At 39.2% G+C, this 16,616-nt stretch overlaps 2 protein-coding genes across 2 annotated transcripts; both read right to left on the bottom strand.

The window, feature by feature from the left end:
* Positions 1-9,257: 9,257 nt before the first annotated feature.
* On the bottom strand, positions 9,258-12,097 carry LOC107625141 (uncharacterized). Its single transcript, XM_021115688.2, has 2 exons — positions 10,091-12,097; positions 9,258-9,369 (listed from the first exon to the last, which is right to left on the bottom strand). Exon 1 carries the CDS (start codon positions 11,279-11,281, stop codon positions 10,118-10,120), a length of 1,164 nt encoding a protein of 387 aa, XP_020971347.1. The 5' UTR covers positions 11,282-12,097; the 3' UTR covers positions 9,258-9,369; positions 10,091-10,117.
* A 281-nt stretch (positions 12,098-12,378) lies between these two features.
* On the bottom strand, positions 12,379-16,384 carry LOC107627055 (receptor-like protein 7). Its single transcript, XM_016329927.3, has one exon. It carries the CDS (start codon positions 15,722-15,724, stop codon positions 12,560-12,562), a length of 3,165 nt encoding a protein of 1,054 aa, XP_016185413.1. The 5' UTR covers positions 15,725-16,384; the 3' UTR covers positions 12,379-12,559.
* Between the last annotated feature and the right edge of the window lie 232 nt (positions 16,385-16,616).

Here is a 16,616-nt window from a genome sequence, read left to right as displayed (position 1 = left end):
TAGAATAATTTTTCTTTATAGAAAGAAAATCACATAAGTGAATTAAATAATTTAGTCTCACCAAAAATGCAATTTTATCATCATTTCAGATCCTCCTCGCGCATCGCCCATGAACACATACAGTTAGCAATGAAAATTCGCGCATCACCAAAACAGTGTCGTTTCACTTTTTCCATTTTGTGATTACATTTTGTCAGAGAGAGTAGAAAGTTTGTAAATAGTGCTCTAAGAAAGAGTTGAAAAACAAGTTTCAACGTTTGAAGTTAGTTCTTTTTAGAATTTTCAGCAAGCTTTGGAACTGTGTATATAAAATAGTTTGTTAAGATCATATATTTGCATATCTGAGTAAGTCAAAATATGCATTTTTTTCAATTCTACATTGTTTAAATTTTTGTAATACTTTAATAATGAAAAAATTAACAAATGTAGGCATGAAAAATTGTACCAAAGACAAAATTACACGCAAGTGATTTAATAAGTTAAATATACACATAAAATCTATAATCAAATGGTCATATTTATGCTAACGAACTATAATTCAAATGGTATTTCTCTTTATCCTCATATAAAAATTTTGGGTTCGAGTCTCACTCTTAATTAAAAAAAAAAATGGTCACATTTATCTTTTCATCAATAAAACTGTTTCAAATAGGTCAGCCCGATCTATTTAGATTCGGCCAATTTAAGTTAGTAGATTAAATAGGTTGACCCGTTTAAACCCATTTCATTCGCGGGACATAATTTTTCATTACAGGCCATTTATGGTCAGTTTGATGGGTTAAACGGACTGACCCTTTACTCTTTTATTTTATTTTTTTAAAAATATTTTGACAAAAAATTATCATTTTTAGGTCAAAAATTATAAATAAACTATATTTTTTTAGTTGATAGGTCGAATTTCAGATCAGGTTGAAAGAAATATCGACTAAAAGTACTATTTTTCTTTAAAATGTAAAAAAAATAAACGAACTGTTTAACCCGCCATTTTTTTTAGATTAATCAGACTTAATCATTTTGTCCGAAATTTAAAAAGACTTAATTTTAGAGACAAAATTCACCTATTTAAATAAATAAATAGACTCGCCCGATGTATTTGCTATATTTTAACGATCCTATTGTTGAGTCCCCAAAGCTATAACCGCCTTTGAATTTGACTCTATGATAAACATTGTAAACCCCAACTCGTCCATGAAAGGACCTTTCAAAGTTCAGTTTAGAAAGCACTACAAAGTACAAACTCACAAATTTGTCATGATGACTACTCTATAGCGATCTGAAAAAAAGGACATATTAAAAATCTTTGATCAATAATCTTAATTAAAAAAATCTACAAATAGTGGCCGGTTCAAAAGAAAAATAGTGGCAGAATTACTGAAATAGTAGTGAATTTTGACTATCTATTGAAGAAAAAAATAGTGAATTTTAACTCATTTAAAGATTAGCCAAGATTAGAAATTTAACATTTTGAAATTTAAACGGCAGGTCTAATTCCAATGTATGGAACAGAATAAGGTGATAAAGAAATAAAAGATCCATGCCACAACATTCACTACTAACAAGATATCTAGTTTTTAGAATAAAAATCTATTGTTTACAAGATATCCCAGCAGATTAGTAAAATAAACAAATGAGAACAAATAAGAGCAAGAAATAAAAGAGAATAAACATTTATTAATTTTATTTGCAAAGTCTTTTTTACAACAATAACATTCCCGAAGTTACAATTCTAACTCCCAAAAATGATTGATTCGGACTTATTATTTCCACTCAGATCAGATGGTGAAGTAGAATGTCAAGTAAGGGTGTGACTGGTTTTTGTTTTCATTTCTTATTTTCAGAATTTTAATTGAAAAATTGAAAATAGTGAAAACTTGGTTTTGTTACTTTTACTATTTTCAATCTCTCTTTCACAGAATTAGAAAAACTGAAAGACAATAGAAAACGAAAATACAAACCAATAGCATTTTAAAAATTTCATCTAGCTATACTTTTCGTGTCTGTTCATTTGTGACATTTTCATTTGAATCTAACTCCCACCAAGCACCTCCACCATCCTTATAGTCATCATCAACATCATCACAAATATCTTCAATATTCTCATCTGATTCTTCAATAAGATTTTCCATAATAATGGCAATAAATATTAGAAAAACAAAGTGAAAAGAGAATTTAATAACAAAATTTACACTTTATTATACAAGCTTAACAGTTAATAAAATATAATTCATAATATATTTTAGCAAAATTAGTTATAGACCCAAAAGAGAGTTAACTATAACTGACTCTTGAGAGTTTGAATTCATTTCATTTTTACTACAAAAATTCCTTGTTTACTATTATTCTTTTTAGAATTTCTCTCTAAGTTTCATGTGTTTGTTCCTAGTCTCAGGATTAATCTTTTGCACAAGATACATCTTAAGAAATACTTCCTAGCAAATAGAAATCCTCTGATACAATAATTATTATATTTATTCATATGAAATCTCATGAACGCATATATAATTCACATAAAATTGTGTAAGTATTTCTTTCTTTCTTTTTCGAAAAGAAGAACTTCTTCTGTTGCAAAAGCACACAAATTAGCAAAACTTTTCAATTTTAAAAACAGAACAGATTGATTTGGCAAATGCCTCATCAATTGGAATAGCTGCTTGAGAGATTAATTGGGGTAACAATATACAAAACAGAAACAACGACCGAACAATAAAAGTCAAAAAAATAAAAATAAAAACAAGAGACCAAAATTTTAACGTGGAAAATTTTCTTAATGTAAGAGACTAAGAGGTAAAAACCACATGTCATTTGGACCAAAAAAGAAGTACCACTATAAATAAGTAATGATACAAGAGAATCTCAAATAAGTAAACAAATCAAATGCTTACATTGAGTCAAAACAATCAAGCACCACAGCATATAAATGTGAACCAAAAACATGAAAAATTTAAAAATTACTTTGCGCACGCAAGCCATATCTCACCCTCCAAATCTTATCTTAATCCTCCAACCATTCGGAATGAAAAATTACATCCAGAACTTGCTATCGAAATCTCAGCCCAATCCATCATTGAACCACTCCCTAACTGCAGATTTATAGTGATTGCATAATCAACCCAAAAAGAAGAAAAAGAATTATCGTTCTAGTAACAATATGGTAATGAAAATTGAGGTCCATTACATCAAATTAATCCATACCGAAGTGCATATTATTTGAGTATAATCACAAAATTGTAAAACTTAAATTATTAATTTAGTAAAAGTATGATTATCTTCGTGAAATGTTTGAACAAAAAAAATCAATTATTAGACTAGACGTGTAGTTCAACAAATCACATAATATTCAAAAGAGGAGCTAGTAAGCTTGACATTCCCAGCAGAATCCACAAGCAATCAAACACTCAAAGCCCCGACCTAATATTTTCTTCAACAAGGAGAAAGTTTATCAAGATTGTGTTTGATAACAGATTTTATTAATGAATAACGATATTGCAGAGGTCTTTATAAATTCATGTAATAAACTTGAATGCATTAGAAATGTTACATCTTTTTGTTTAAATTTACAAGCTCCACCTTTGCAGTTTTGGCATCGTAATAGCTTTGGCAGCAGTTAAAGAACCAAAATTAAGTTGATATTTATAGTAAATTTAGTTTAGCATATACATTTTTTTTTTTACCAAAGATATGAGACTCGAACCCGCAACCTCTTAATTGAGTATGGGGAGACTATGCCATTTGAGCTATTACTCATTGGCAGTTTAGCATATACATTTAAAAATAAGAAAGATAGAAACATCATTTAGTTTAGCATATACATTAAGTTGATATATGTATATTTAGCATATACATATAACTAATCCCTTCTCAAATCAAGTTATCATCATCTCTTTTTCTTTCTCCCAACAAAAATAGGAAAGTAAATTGTGAGGAGGAAAGGAGTAAATATACCAACCAGAAGCTAAAATTACAGAGCACCTCTTCTAATGAACTTTGGATTGAATGAAGATAATTTAGATATGGTTACCAAACCTGAATATGTACTTCCTGAAACACAAATTAAAAAATATTTCAAGAGTGTTTGTGATAGAGATGCGCCTACTACTAACAGGTTTGGACTGTGTTACAAAAGAAGAGGTAAGTAGAGGTCAAGTAGAGGTGTTTTAGGAGTTGTTAGGATATCCAGCGGGCTGATAGGTTGTTATAAATAGCTAGGTTATAGTTAGTTGAGGGAGGATAGTTTTTCTGTTGTGAATTCTGTTAGAAGTTGGAGAGAATCTCTCTCTCTGAGCTGGTAGTTCCAGCTGTGTAGAACCTTCTAGGGTGAGCTAATTGGCTCCCCCGGTATATTAATAAAGCTTGATCATTCTGCTATTGCTAGTTCTATCAACTGGTATCAGGAGCTTGAGGATCCCAACGCTGAATGGTGCAATCGAGATCGAGGAAAATGGAGTCACGATTTGACACAATTGAATCGCGCATGGAGGAGATGTTCCGATCGGTGCAGGAGACGCTACAGCGCTTCGATTCCCGAATAGATGCGTTCGAAAATCGCGCGCCTAATCGGAATGAGCGTGGTTCACCGGGATTGCACCTGGCAGCAGGCTCATCGGCCGGAAGCCGCGGCACGCCGGAGCAATGGCGAAAGCTGGAACTCCCGATCTTCTGCGGAGACAACGCGGTGGTTTGGGTTGAACGCATGGAGCAATTCTTCTTGCTGCGCACAGTGCCAGAGGAGGAATGGCTCACGGTCGCTACCTTTGCAATGGAAGGAAGGGCGTTCACGTGGTTCAGGTGGTGGGAGGCGACGGCGCCGGTGCTGCAGTGGCGGTTTTTTAGTGCGGCGCTGCTACGCCATTTTCAACCGGAACGGCTACAGAGCCCTTATCAAGCGCTGCTGAAGCTGAAACAGACGAACTCAGTGCGGGGCTACGTTGACCAGTTCGTGCTTCACGCGCGGCCCCTTCGCGAAATTGCGCCAGAATTGCTGATGGATCTCTTCTTGAATGGGCTGAAACCAGAGGTGGGGGAAGAATGTAAACTGTTCCCATACCAGTCAGTGGACGAGTTAATGGAACTGGCACAGAAGGTCGAAAACCGCAACGCTGCCTTGCGGGGGTATCGGGACGCGGTAAATCACTGGCTCCCAACTTCGCCGTTGCCAATTCAACCGCCACCAAAGCGGTGCACCCTGCTACAGCGTCCAACTCTGCAGCAAGCAACAGTGTGGAGTCGACGACGGATCCCTTGCAACGGCGCGGATTGAGACATCTCAGCAATAAGGAATATAGAGCTAAGCGGGCCAAGGGGGAATGCTTCCTCTGTGACGAACCATACACTGCAGATCACAATTGCAAGAATAGAGAGTTCAAGCTTTTAATCATAGAGCCAGACTTTGAAGCAGATTGGTTACAGCATGAGGCAGTTCCAGAAACAGGGGAACAGGGACAATTGGAGCTCAAATTCATGAGCTTGAGTGGACATCACAAGTCAATCAAAGCCTGGGCAGAGGTAAATGGCCGCCGTGTACGCTTCTCATAGATTGTGGAGCTTCGGACAACTTCGCGACACCAGAGATTATCGCCGAGTTGGGCCTGAGAATTGACAACACCCCTAAGTTCCAGGTCAGGGTAGCGGACAGTACCAATAAAGGGGGACAGGGAAGGTGTTTGGGTGTCACGCTCCAATTCAAGGAAGTGGCAATCAAGGAAGACTTCTTCATCTTCCCAACTGACGAAGCAGAATTTGTCCTGGGACTGGCGTGGCTAGATAAGTTGGGAGACGTTCTCGCAAACTTCAGAAAATCACGCCTTCGGTTTCGGAATAGGGACAGCATGGTTACATTGCAGGGGGACCCGGAGTTGTGCTATGGAGGTATGCACCTTCAATCTGCAGTTTTGTCCATTCAAGAAGGGGGAGAAGGATTTATGGTCCAGCTGTGGCCCATGACTTTGCAAGCGGCTACAGTATCGGAGGTGCCGCAGGTAATCGAATCGGTGTTAGCTTCTCATGCTAAGGTGTTTCAGACACTACCAGGGCTGCCACCACATCGTTGCCATGATCATGCCATTCCATTGATAGAAGGAGCTTCGGCTCCGAATATAAGACCTTATCGTTACCCGCACCATCAGAAAGCAGTAATTGAACTAATGGTACGAGAAATGCTGGCCTCAGGGATAATTCGGCCAAGCTCCAGCCCCTACGCGAGTCCGATATTGCTGGTGAAGAAAAAGGACGGCAGCTAGAGATTTTGTGTCGATTATAGGGCGTTAAATGGTATTACGGTGCCGGATAAATTTCCTACTCTCGTCATTGATGAGCTACTCGATGAATTGGCGGGAGCTGCAGTCTTCTCTAAGCTGGATTTAAAATCGGGGTACCACCAAATTCGGATGAGGGATCAAGACATCCACAAGACCGCCTTCCGCACTCATGAAGGCCATTATGAGTTTCTAGTCATGCCCTTCGGCTTGACCAACGCCCCTAGCTCCTTCCAAGCCTTGATGAATGACATTCTTAAGCCTCTATTGCGGAAATTTGTCTTAGTTTTTTTTTATGATATCCTCATCTACAGTCAGGATATGGATAGCCATGCCCTTCATCTCCAACAAGTTTTCCAGATTTTAGTGGAGAACCAGCTGGTGTTGAATGAGAAGAAATGCACGTTCGCAGTGAACTCGGTGGAGTACTTGGGCCACATTATCTCGGCACAAGGGGTCTCAGCGGATCCTAACAAAACCACGGCGATGCTAGAGTGGCCGATGCCTACGGACCAGCGAGCTTTACGGGGATTCTTGGGCCTTACCGGCTATTATAGGCGGTTTGTGCAGGGATATGGGGTAATCGCCAAGCCGTGAACGGAGTTGACAAAGCGAAATGCGTTTGAATGGAATGACAAGGCACAAGAGGCTTTCGAGAGATTGAAGAGGCTGATGGCAGACCTACCGACTCTAACAGTTCCGGATTTCAATCAAGACTTTGTTTTGGAAACGGATGCATCGAGTGAGGGGTTGGGTGCAGTGCTGTCCCAGCAAGGCAGGCCAATAGCATTCCTAAGCCAAGCACTATCTCCAAGGGCCCGACAAAAATCTGCATATGAGAGGGAGTTGATGGCCATTGTCTTCGCTGTCCAAAAGTGGCGGCATTACTTGTTGGGTCGCCATTTTATTGTTCTCACAGATCAGAGAAGTCTGAAGTTCCTCTCGGACCAGCGACTCATGGACCCAACTTACTTGAAGTGGACCACTAAATTGTTAGGCTTGGATTTTGAGATCCGATACCGGCCAGGCCTTGAGAATAAGGCAACAGATGCATTGTCACGGCAAATGATGGCAAGGGTGATTTCAGTAGTACATATGAACCTCTGGGAAACAGTGGAAGAGGAGGTGGCTCACGACCAAGAGCTACAAAAGATTGTGATCGCCCTGCAGCAGGGGCTGGATGACTATCCGGGGTATTCCCTACACAAGGGTCGGCTGTTTTATCAAGGGAGAGCAGTGTTGCCTGCAAATTCTTCTCAGATCCCACTTTTGCTGGCTGAGTCCCATGACAGCGGGGCGGGTGGACATTCAGGTTTCTTTCGAACCTATAAGCGGCTGGCAGCAGCGGTTCATTGGCGCGGCATGAGGCAACGGATCAAGGATTATGTTGCGAACTGCCACACTTGCCAGCAAAACAAGCATGCAGCGATGAAACCGGGGGGGCTGTTGCAGCCACTACCAGTTCCGGAGCGAGTTTGGGAGCACGTTACGATGGATTTTGTGGCGGCATTGCCAAAATCCAAAGGCATGGACACTATCCTAGTTGTGGTCGATCGATTGACTAAATATGCTCACTTTATCCCCTTAGCTCATCCATTTTCAGCCAAGGAGGTGGCACTAGCCTTTATTAAAGAGGTAGTTAAACTACACGGGTTCCCCAAGTCAATCATATCGGATAGGGATAGGGTGTTCATGAGTAAGTTTTGGTCCGAACTGTTCCAAGCAGCAGGGACAAAATTGAAGTACAGCACGGCATTTCATCCGCAAACCGATGGCCAAACTGAGGTGGTGAATCGCTGTTTGGAGACTTATTTGCGGTGCTTTGTGGGGGGCTACCCGAAGAAATGGATGGAGTGGCTCCCATGGGCGGAGTTTTGGTTTAATACGTCCTACAATGCCTCAGCCCAAACAACTCCATTTCAAGCACTTTATGGGGTGCCGGCACCTATTCTTTTCCGGGGAGAGACGTTTCCCTCCCATGTTGAGGAGGTGGCAGCATTGACCGCAGCCAGGGATGCGGTGTTGGCAGAGTTGAAGATGCACTTGGTACAGGCTCAGCAGAGGATGAAACAAGCAGCGGATAGGCATCGAAGGGATGTCGAGTTCAAACCGGGTGAGTGGGTTTATTTGAAAATGCAACCTTATCGGATGCGGACACTAGCGCGGAGGGTCAATGAGAAGTTAAGCCCTCGGTACTATGGACCGTTTGAAGTGGTTGAGAGGATAGGAGCAGTGGCATACAGGTTAGCCATGCCTCAAGAGTGCAGACTTCACCCAGCCTTCCATGTTAGCAAGTTGAAAAAGGCTGTCCCGCCGCAGAAGCAGGTACAGACGCTTCCACTAGGGCTGGCTGAGGATGGTGAGCTGGTGATGCAGCCATCCCAGATTGTGGCATCGCGAACTGCAGATGATGGGGCCTTGGAGTATTTGGTGCGCTGGGTGGGCCTATCTCCTTGTGAGGACAGTTGGGAACGAGCGGCGACATTGCAGGCCACCTTTCCGGAGCTCCACCTTGAGGACAAGGTGGTTGTCCGAGGGGGGAGTATTGATAGAGATGCGCCTACTACTAACAGGTTTGGACTGTGTTACAAAAGGAGAGGTAAGTAGAGGTCAAGTAGAGGTGTTTTAGGAGTTGTTAGGATATCCAGCAGGCTGATAGGTTGTTATAAATAGCTAGGTTATAGTTAGTTGAGGGAGGATAGTTTTTCTGTTGTGAATTCTGTTAGAAGTTGGAGAGAATCTCTCTCTCTCTGAGCTGGTAGTTCCAGCTGTGTAGAACCTTCTAGGGTGAGCTAATTGGCTCCCCCAGTGTATTAATAAAACTTGATCATTCTGCTATTGCTAGTCCTATCAGTTTGTCATCACAAAAACCACACACACAATTATGTCAGAACCTCATGAACACAATGTTGGATAATTGGTTTGATTTTAGAGTTAACGGTGAAAAGAAATGACACTCATTGGTTTGATATATGTACAAACTGCACTCACCATTGAGTGAAGTTGACAGGAATGAAATTGTTGTCTGATGGCATCACTACATCTTCTCCTTCTAATGACTATTTCAGGTACAGGATTGTCATCTTTAAATGTGGAAAGCATATTCTTTGAATCTTGACTGCATTAGAAAGAAATAGTTATTAATACACGACCTTTTCTTAGTATTAGAAATAGCTTATTATACGCATATCTACTACTATTTATTTTATGCAAGATTCAATCTATGGGCAAAAAACTTATACACCTTAGCATGCTGATTCCTTTCACTATCCTACATGAATCTTGGATAAAAAAATAGTGAATTTTAACTTATTTAAAGTGTAGCCAAGATTAGAAATTTAACATTTTGAAATTTAAACGCCAGGTCTTATTCCAATGTATGGAACAGAATAAGGTGATAAAGAAATAAAAGATCCATGCCACAACATTCACTACTAACAAGATATCTAGTTTTTAGAATAAAAATCTATTGTTTACAAAATATCCCAGCAGATTAGTAAAATAAACAAATGAGAACAAATAAGAGCTGGAAAAAAAAGAGAATAAATAAACATTTATTAATTTTATTTACAAAGTCTTTTTTACAACAATAACATTCCCGAAGTTACAATTCTAACTCCCAAAAATGATTGATTCGGACTTATTATTTCCACTCAACTCAGATGGTGAAGTAGAATGTCAAGTAAGGGTGTGACTGGTTTCTGTTTTATTTCTTATTTTCAGAATTTTAATTGAAAATTGAAAATAGGGAAAACATGGTTTTGTTACTTTTACTATTTTCAATCTCTCTTCCACAGAATTAGAAAAACTGAAAGACAATAGAAAACGAAAATACAAACCAATAGCATTTTAACAATTTCATCTAGCTATACTTTTCGTGTCTGTTCATTTGTGACATTTTCATCTGAATCTAACTCCCACCAAGCACCTCCACCATCCTTATAGTCATCATCAACATCATCACAAATATCTTCAATATTCTCATCTTCTGATTCTTCAATAACCACATCAGCCGGATCGTATTTCTTTTTATCCACCTCTGGATTGTATGTCCACTCTAACCTTTTCAAAATATCACGATCCTTCCAATTCTCAACAACTGATACAGCCTCCTTTTTAGCTTTCCCCATTAGAATTTCCTCCCAAGAAAAGGACGTATCAGCAATCCTCTTCAATACACCATCACTAGTATCCCCAATGACAACTGTCTTCAGACATCGTAGCTTCGCTTCCCTTATTACATTAGCGAAATCATAATCATCAGACACAAGTACTATGCACTCAACCCTCCTATGATCCATCATATCAACCATGTGACTTTCCAATGCACGATCCGCAGCCTGTGGCTTATCCAACACGGTCTGAACCCAAAATCCTGCGCGTTTGAGCTCATCCGCCAAACCATACCCTACTCTTGGAGTAAGAATATCCCTTGCAGCCTTCTTATATTTTTCCATCTTCATCGAATACTTTGCCACCAACTTCACCCTCCGGCTCCCCCTTGCCGACGCTATCTGGTTTACCCTTTTCGTTTGCTCGCTCTCATGTAGCTGCTTGAAATGGTTAACAAGCTTCTCATTAGTGTAAAACTTTCTCCCACAAACCCTGCAAACATGAGGCTCATTCCGCTTGATGACGCCCTTGCTCTCCAGTCGGTTATACAGCTCCTTCTCTTTCCTCCTCTGCCGGACAGCGTGTGGGACACTGCTGAAAGTGTGGCTATTTGCATAAGCTACCATATGCCTAACAACCCCAAATGAAGATGCAACAATTCTAAGCTTATTGGCAACTTCATAAGGTGGAATTGGGTTTGGTGGCTTGTTATCTAAGTCCCAAAAAATCCCTACCCTATTGTGATTATTCCTATTTGGTTCCAGTTTGGAGGTTTTATCTGAAGCACTGGAACCCCGGTTAAGTTTAGAATGAAAGAATTTAAAGGAACCATATATGCTACGAAATTTGAGAATTGAACACATAAGAAAACGATTCTCTGTTCTTCTATAAATACTACAACTTCCAAAAGAAACCATTTGAATAATCACAGCATACAATGAAGCTTCAGAAACTTAACTGCGATCTGCGAGTGAAAGAAGGCGTCGGTCGATACCTGCGAAGACGCTTTTAGCGGCGGTACCAATCTTTGGCCACTATACCGCTATGATTCTTTGAAGGATCAAATCTGTGTCTCCAAATTCAAAATCAGCAGCAGTAAGAAGCACCAGAAAGCAGAGAAGAGAAAACCGACGGAAAAGTAGCTCAGATGTGGAGGCGGAGCAGACCGGTGGCAGAGCAGCAGAGGAGGGGAAACAGAAGAGGAGCGGCGCAGAAGGTAAGAGAACAGAAAATGAGCCGGCAGCGCAGGCGAGGGAGATTCGAAGAGGCGCCGGCGGCGTTGACGGAGCAACAGCCGAAGAGGAATGGGCGATGGAGGGGCTAGGGTTGTTGCGGGTTGCTGCTTTGTTTTTTTCGTGACATTGCAGGTCTTTGTTTTTTGGGTTTTGACTTTTGAGATTGGAGGTTTTCAGAGAAAATAATTGGAAACTGGAGTCGTTCATGACAGAAGGAAAAAAAACCGGAGTCGTTTATTTTGCGGATTTGCGCAGTCTAGTGCAAATTTTCAGTTTAGGACTAGGTGGTTAGTTCATTCCTTAGGTTGAAGAATTCATTATTTCTCAAATTGAAAATAAGCAAATTTGGCACGTAATCTTTGCAAAAATTTGACAAGTTTGATAAGCACTAGAGAAACTTCGGAAGCCTGGTCAGGTATGACCCAATCACGAACCAGTGAACAATCTCTTCGGGTTTATTTTACAGATTATGCTGCTTCTAGATGAGTATCGTACGCCAGCAGTTAGTGAAGTTCAAGAGTTTCATGGGACACTATGGATGACCCCCTATTTACTTCCTATGCTGCCGTTTTGTAAGGCTATGAAAAGTGAGGGAAATTCTTATAAACTAGTAATGCATCCATCTCAGAGTTCTGTGCCTTTTCTCCACAGCTTTCATACAATAAATCATTTTATCTAGCATGAGGAAAGTCATAGTTCCAATCTAAGAAAAAAAAATCCCAATTCACTTTTATTTTATCAATGGATCAATTTGCATTAGCATGGGAAAGGGAAACTTCAGTACAACAAGTACACATGATTATTCAATAGTATAGTACATACATGGCTTAAAGGCTTAAAGCAAAAAATGAAAACAAGTCAAATAAACATAACATATCCCACATTTTTTTTTTCTATACTTGCTGTTCATGCATCAGTAGCATCATCAAGTCATCAACAGTTATAGATACTAAATAATGACTAGTACTTCCTCCATACCAGAACTTCGTAACTTTGGCTTCCACGTCTTTCATATTCAAGGCTCAGTTGAGGAAAGATCCAACAAAGAACTGTGTCCAGAAATTGGCAATACATGTGTCTCCATTTCTTAAAGAACAAGACGGGACCAATGACAATAAGAAGGCCAAAAATCAAACCAACTTCCACACTAATAAAATTCCAATCAATTGCAGAATCTTGCAGGCTAACTGAACTGAATGTTTCATTAATATCACTGCATTTTGTAGTCAAAGGAGGACCACATAATCCTATATTATCAATGAAGGAGGAGTTTGAAAATGTTTGGATTTGGCTGCCCAAAGGGATTCTTCCTTGCAGCTGATTGGACGAGAGATTCAAGACTGAAAGGAAATTCAAACTCGCAAGCTCAGTGGGAATTTCTCCTTGTAATGAGTTGTTTGAGAGGTCTAGTGACTCAAGCTGTTTCAAATTCCCTATAGATGATGGAATCTGGCCAGTAAGAGCATTGTTTGATAAGTTAAGCACACAGAGTGCTTTGAAATCAAACAGTTCTTTCGGTATTTCTCCTTGGAAATGGTTAGATGAAAAGTCAATGGAAGTGAAGATAGTTAGAATCTTAACTAACTCCATCCCTTGACCTTTGCTTGTAACAGTTACTGAATTCTGATAGTATATCGGATTAAATTGAAGTACCTCAGATCGGAGATAATTTACGCCAGAATCAGCCTGGTTTTCATCATCCATCATTGCCACCCACATTCTGAACCATTTTCCAGGGAGTGCACCATTAAACTTGTTAAAGGCCAGGTCAACAATCTGAAGCATTTTCCATGCACCACTGATTTTTGGACATCCAATGTTGCCATGGAAGTTGTTTTTTCGCAGTACTAACACACGGAGGGTGGATATGTGCTTCAAGGAACATGGAAATCCATCAGAAATTTGATTGTTCCCAAGGTCCAAAACCTCTAGTGTTGAGCAGTTAGCAAGAGATTTTGGAATATGTCCTTCTAATATATTTCCATGGAGATCAAGAGTCCTCAGAGCACAGGAAGCTGGAAACAAATCATGGATAGGACCTGAGAGCTTGTTGTTGCGCAGGTTCAGTACACCGAGAATCTTACTTAATGCTATTAAACAAAAGGGAATTGTGCCAGATATATTATTACGGGAGAGATCAAGAACACGAAATGAGGCATCACAGATGGAATTAGGGATGCTGCCATGGAATCTATTGTTTGCAAGAGACAGATAAAATGTGCCAGACAGGTAACTGCCGATTTCAACTGGGATAATGGAGCTGAAATTATTGTTTGAATAATCTACATAGGCAGCATATTTAGGAAAGACAGGAATTAGCCCCCGAAGTTGATTGTGGTGAAGGTCAAGGACAGCTAAATTGGAACTAAGATTCTGAAGTGGCCCTTGGAAATCAGTTAGAAAATTGTGAGACATATTAAGGCTTTGAAGATATTTAAGTTTCCAAATCCAGTTGGGCACTGATCCTTGAATTTGGTTGTCTGAGAGGTCTAAAAAGGCTAATCCAGATTGGTACCTCAAGAAACCAGGTATAGTTTTTAAATTGCAGGATGCCAATTTTAGCGTGCTAATGTTTGGAATTGAAGACAGGTTGAGACTCACATTGACAAATAAGTTGTTGTATGAAAGGTCTAGTGTGGTTAAATTTTTAAGTGCCAAAAACTCATCTAGCTGCATTGGCCCATTGAAGTTGTTTGAGGAAAGTTGGATGATAGAGAGTTCCCGGAGCTGGAAGATGAACATTGGTATTGGACCTGATAGGTTGTTGCTGCTTAAATCAAGAGTGTTTAACTTAGAGGAAGACACATTCGTGAGTTCATCCAATTGACCAAACTGGTTGTTGGAAAGTAGAATCTTCTGCAATAATGGGAGTCTAAAAAGAGATGAAGGAATTCTTCCACTGATGGAATTGTAAGCCAGGTTGATGCTGATGAGATTTTGAAGTACTTCAAAGGGAGAAGATGATGGAATTGGTCCACTAAAATTATTATGTGAAAGATCTATATAGGTAAGTTTTTGAGACTTGCCAAATGATGGAACTGGACCTGTGAAATTGTTGAGTGACAAATCCAAGTAACTCAGCTCCGCGAGTTTTGACAACGAAATGGGTAGTTTTCCTCTAAATTGGCAGTTAAATAGATCCAGTGCGGATAATTGTGTCATGCTGCCAATAGAAGAAGGAAGTTCTCCAGAGAAGTTGGTGTTGCTTACTATTAAGGTATGGAGAGATCCGTTGAATGGTAAGACAGGAAAGGAACCTTGGAGGTTGGAATTGTATGAGATGTCAATGAATGACAGTGTTCTAACCTGGAATATCTTTTGAGGGAACACTCCCGTCAACCCACAAACGGAAAGACTGAGGATGGTTAGATTTTTCAAAGTGGCAAAGGTTTCTGGCACTGGAGATGAGAAATTGTTCCGATCAAGACGAATGACCGAGAGATTCTCAAGACTTGTTAATGAAGAATTAAGTGGTCCTGAGAGATTGCAATATGACATGCTCAATTCTTGCAGGTTGGGCAGAAACAACAAAGCATTGCACCATTCCTCTGCCTGAGATGTCATAATTACACCATCCAGATACAATTGCCTAATACTGCTGAGATTTCTGATAAGCATCCTTAGATTTGGGTTCTCAAGTTTTAGATATTGCCCTTCAAAATATGCAACACTTGAGATATCAAGAGTAACCAACCTCGTCAGCTGAGAAATCTCTATGGGAATCTGCCCCACGAACCCAGCATGTGACAAATTCAGGTAAGTTAACTTGTCCAACAAGCCAAATGCTGAAGGAATCATAGAATTGAAATTATTAGCAGCCAGATTTAATTGCTGCAGATGCTGAAGACCGAATAGGCTGCTCGAATCGTTGAATCCGCCAGTGATTGATTCTCCACTCAGATCAAGACCAATAACGTATCCCTCATCATTACAAGTAACACCACTCCAATTGCAGCAAGCAATACTTTGATTCCACACGTTCAGTTTGCTTGATCTTTCACTGTTGAAATTGAAAGTAAGGTTGTTCTTCAATTGCAACAGCAGTTGTTGCTCATCTTTAACACAGAGGCCAGCAACCACACAGATTGATATCACCAAAAGAGATAAGAATTGTTGGATTTTCATTGCAGATATTAACCGAGTGACAAAGAGAAAGGCAAATGATGTTTTCTTCTGAAGGCAAAGTGTTAAAATTCACATAGTTTTTGTGGAAAGTTTTTATTCAATGGTGATGTTGTCTCTTTAATGAGTGGACTGTGGAGTCAACTATGTGTATCGCTCAAATGTAACTGTTCTTCAATTTCGGTGGCTGCAAAACTGAACCAAGAATCTTGACTACTGGTTGGTATTTTAAATTTTATCTATAATCTATAATAATGTATATATCTTTGAAAAAAATCTAATTGACACTTTAACTCGTTTAAGTACTTTGAATTGAAAATTCTAAAAGATATTTTCTTACATAGCTCATAGATATTACGATGATTCTGAATATTAAAAGAGACTACTGCATGTTTGTTGACCGTCTCGCTAGTTTTTATTTTATTTTATTTTTTTTTGGATATAGCCTATAGAGTATAGACTGTCTCACTAGTTATTTGTTAATTAGTGAGTCAATACAAGAGAAACCCAATGCCTAACAGGAATGGGATAATTGTATTTGAAGAAGCTTCTTGTTAAGTTGTTTTTATTTTTATTTTTTATTTTTGGTATACCGCTTCTTGTTTCTTGAAAGTTGAAAAAGAAAAATTGCAATTCTTAAGTATATTTAATTTTTGGTGACTATGCTTCGGTTATAATATACATTAGAAAAAATTTGTCCAACAATTCAAGAAAAATTGCCAAAGGGAAATTCTATAGATAAGGAGCAACACAAGCCTGATAAAAATAATGGAGATACCATAATTTGATCATTTTTAATGTGCCATAGCCATATTATGCATTTTTCTAGCTGACAGTTTTAATTTGGTTAAGGTTACTCTATGCCTTCTAACAATAATATTGTTTCTCTTTATAC

Source organism: Arachis ipaensis, chromosome B2, assembly GCF_059453495.1.
Source record: "Arachis ipaensis isolate K30076 ecotype BB chromosome B2, ASM5945349v1, whole genome shotgun sequence".
In the NCBI taxonomy this organism is placed as follows: Eukaryota; Viridiplantae; Streptophyta; class Magnoliopsida; order Fabales; family Fabaceae; genus Arachis; species Arachis ipaensis.
The sequence above is the reverse complement of the archived record's forward strand: the minus strand, read 5'-3'. Positions and strand labels throughout refer to the sequence as shown.

Coding starts and splice junctions, on each gene's coding strand:
- LOC107627055 (XM_016329927.3), bottom strand. CDS start 15,724: ATGAAAATCCAACAATTCTTATCTCTTTTGGTGATATCAATCTGTGTG.
- LOC107625141 (XM_021115688.2), bottom strand. CDS start 11,281: ATGGTTTCTTTTGGAAGTTGTAGTATTTATAGAAGAACAGAGAATCGT.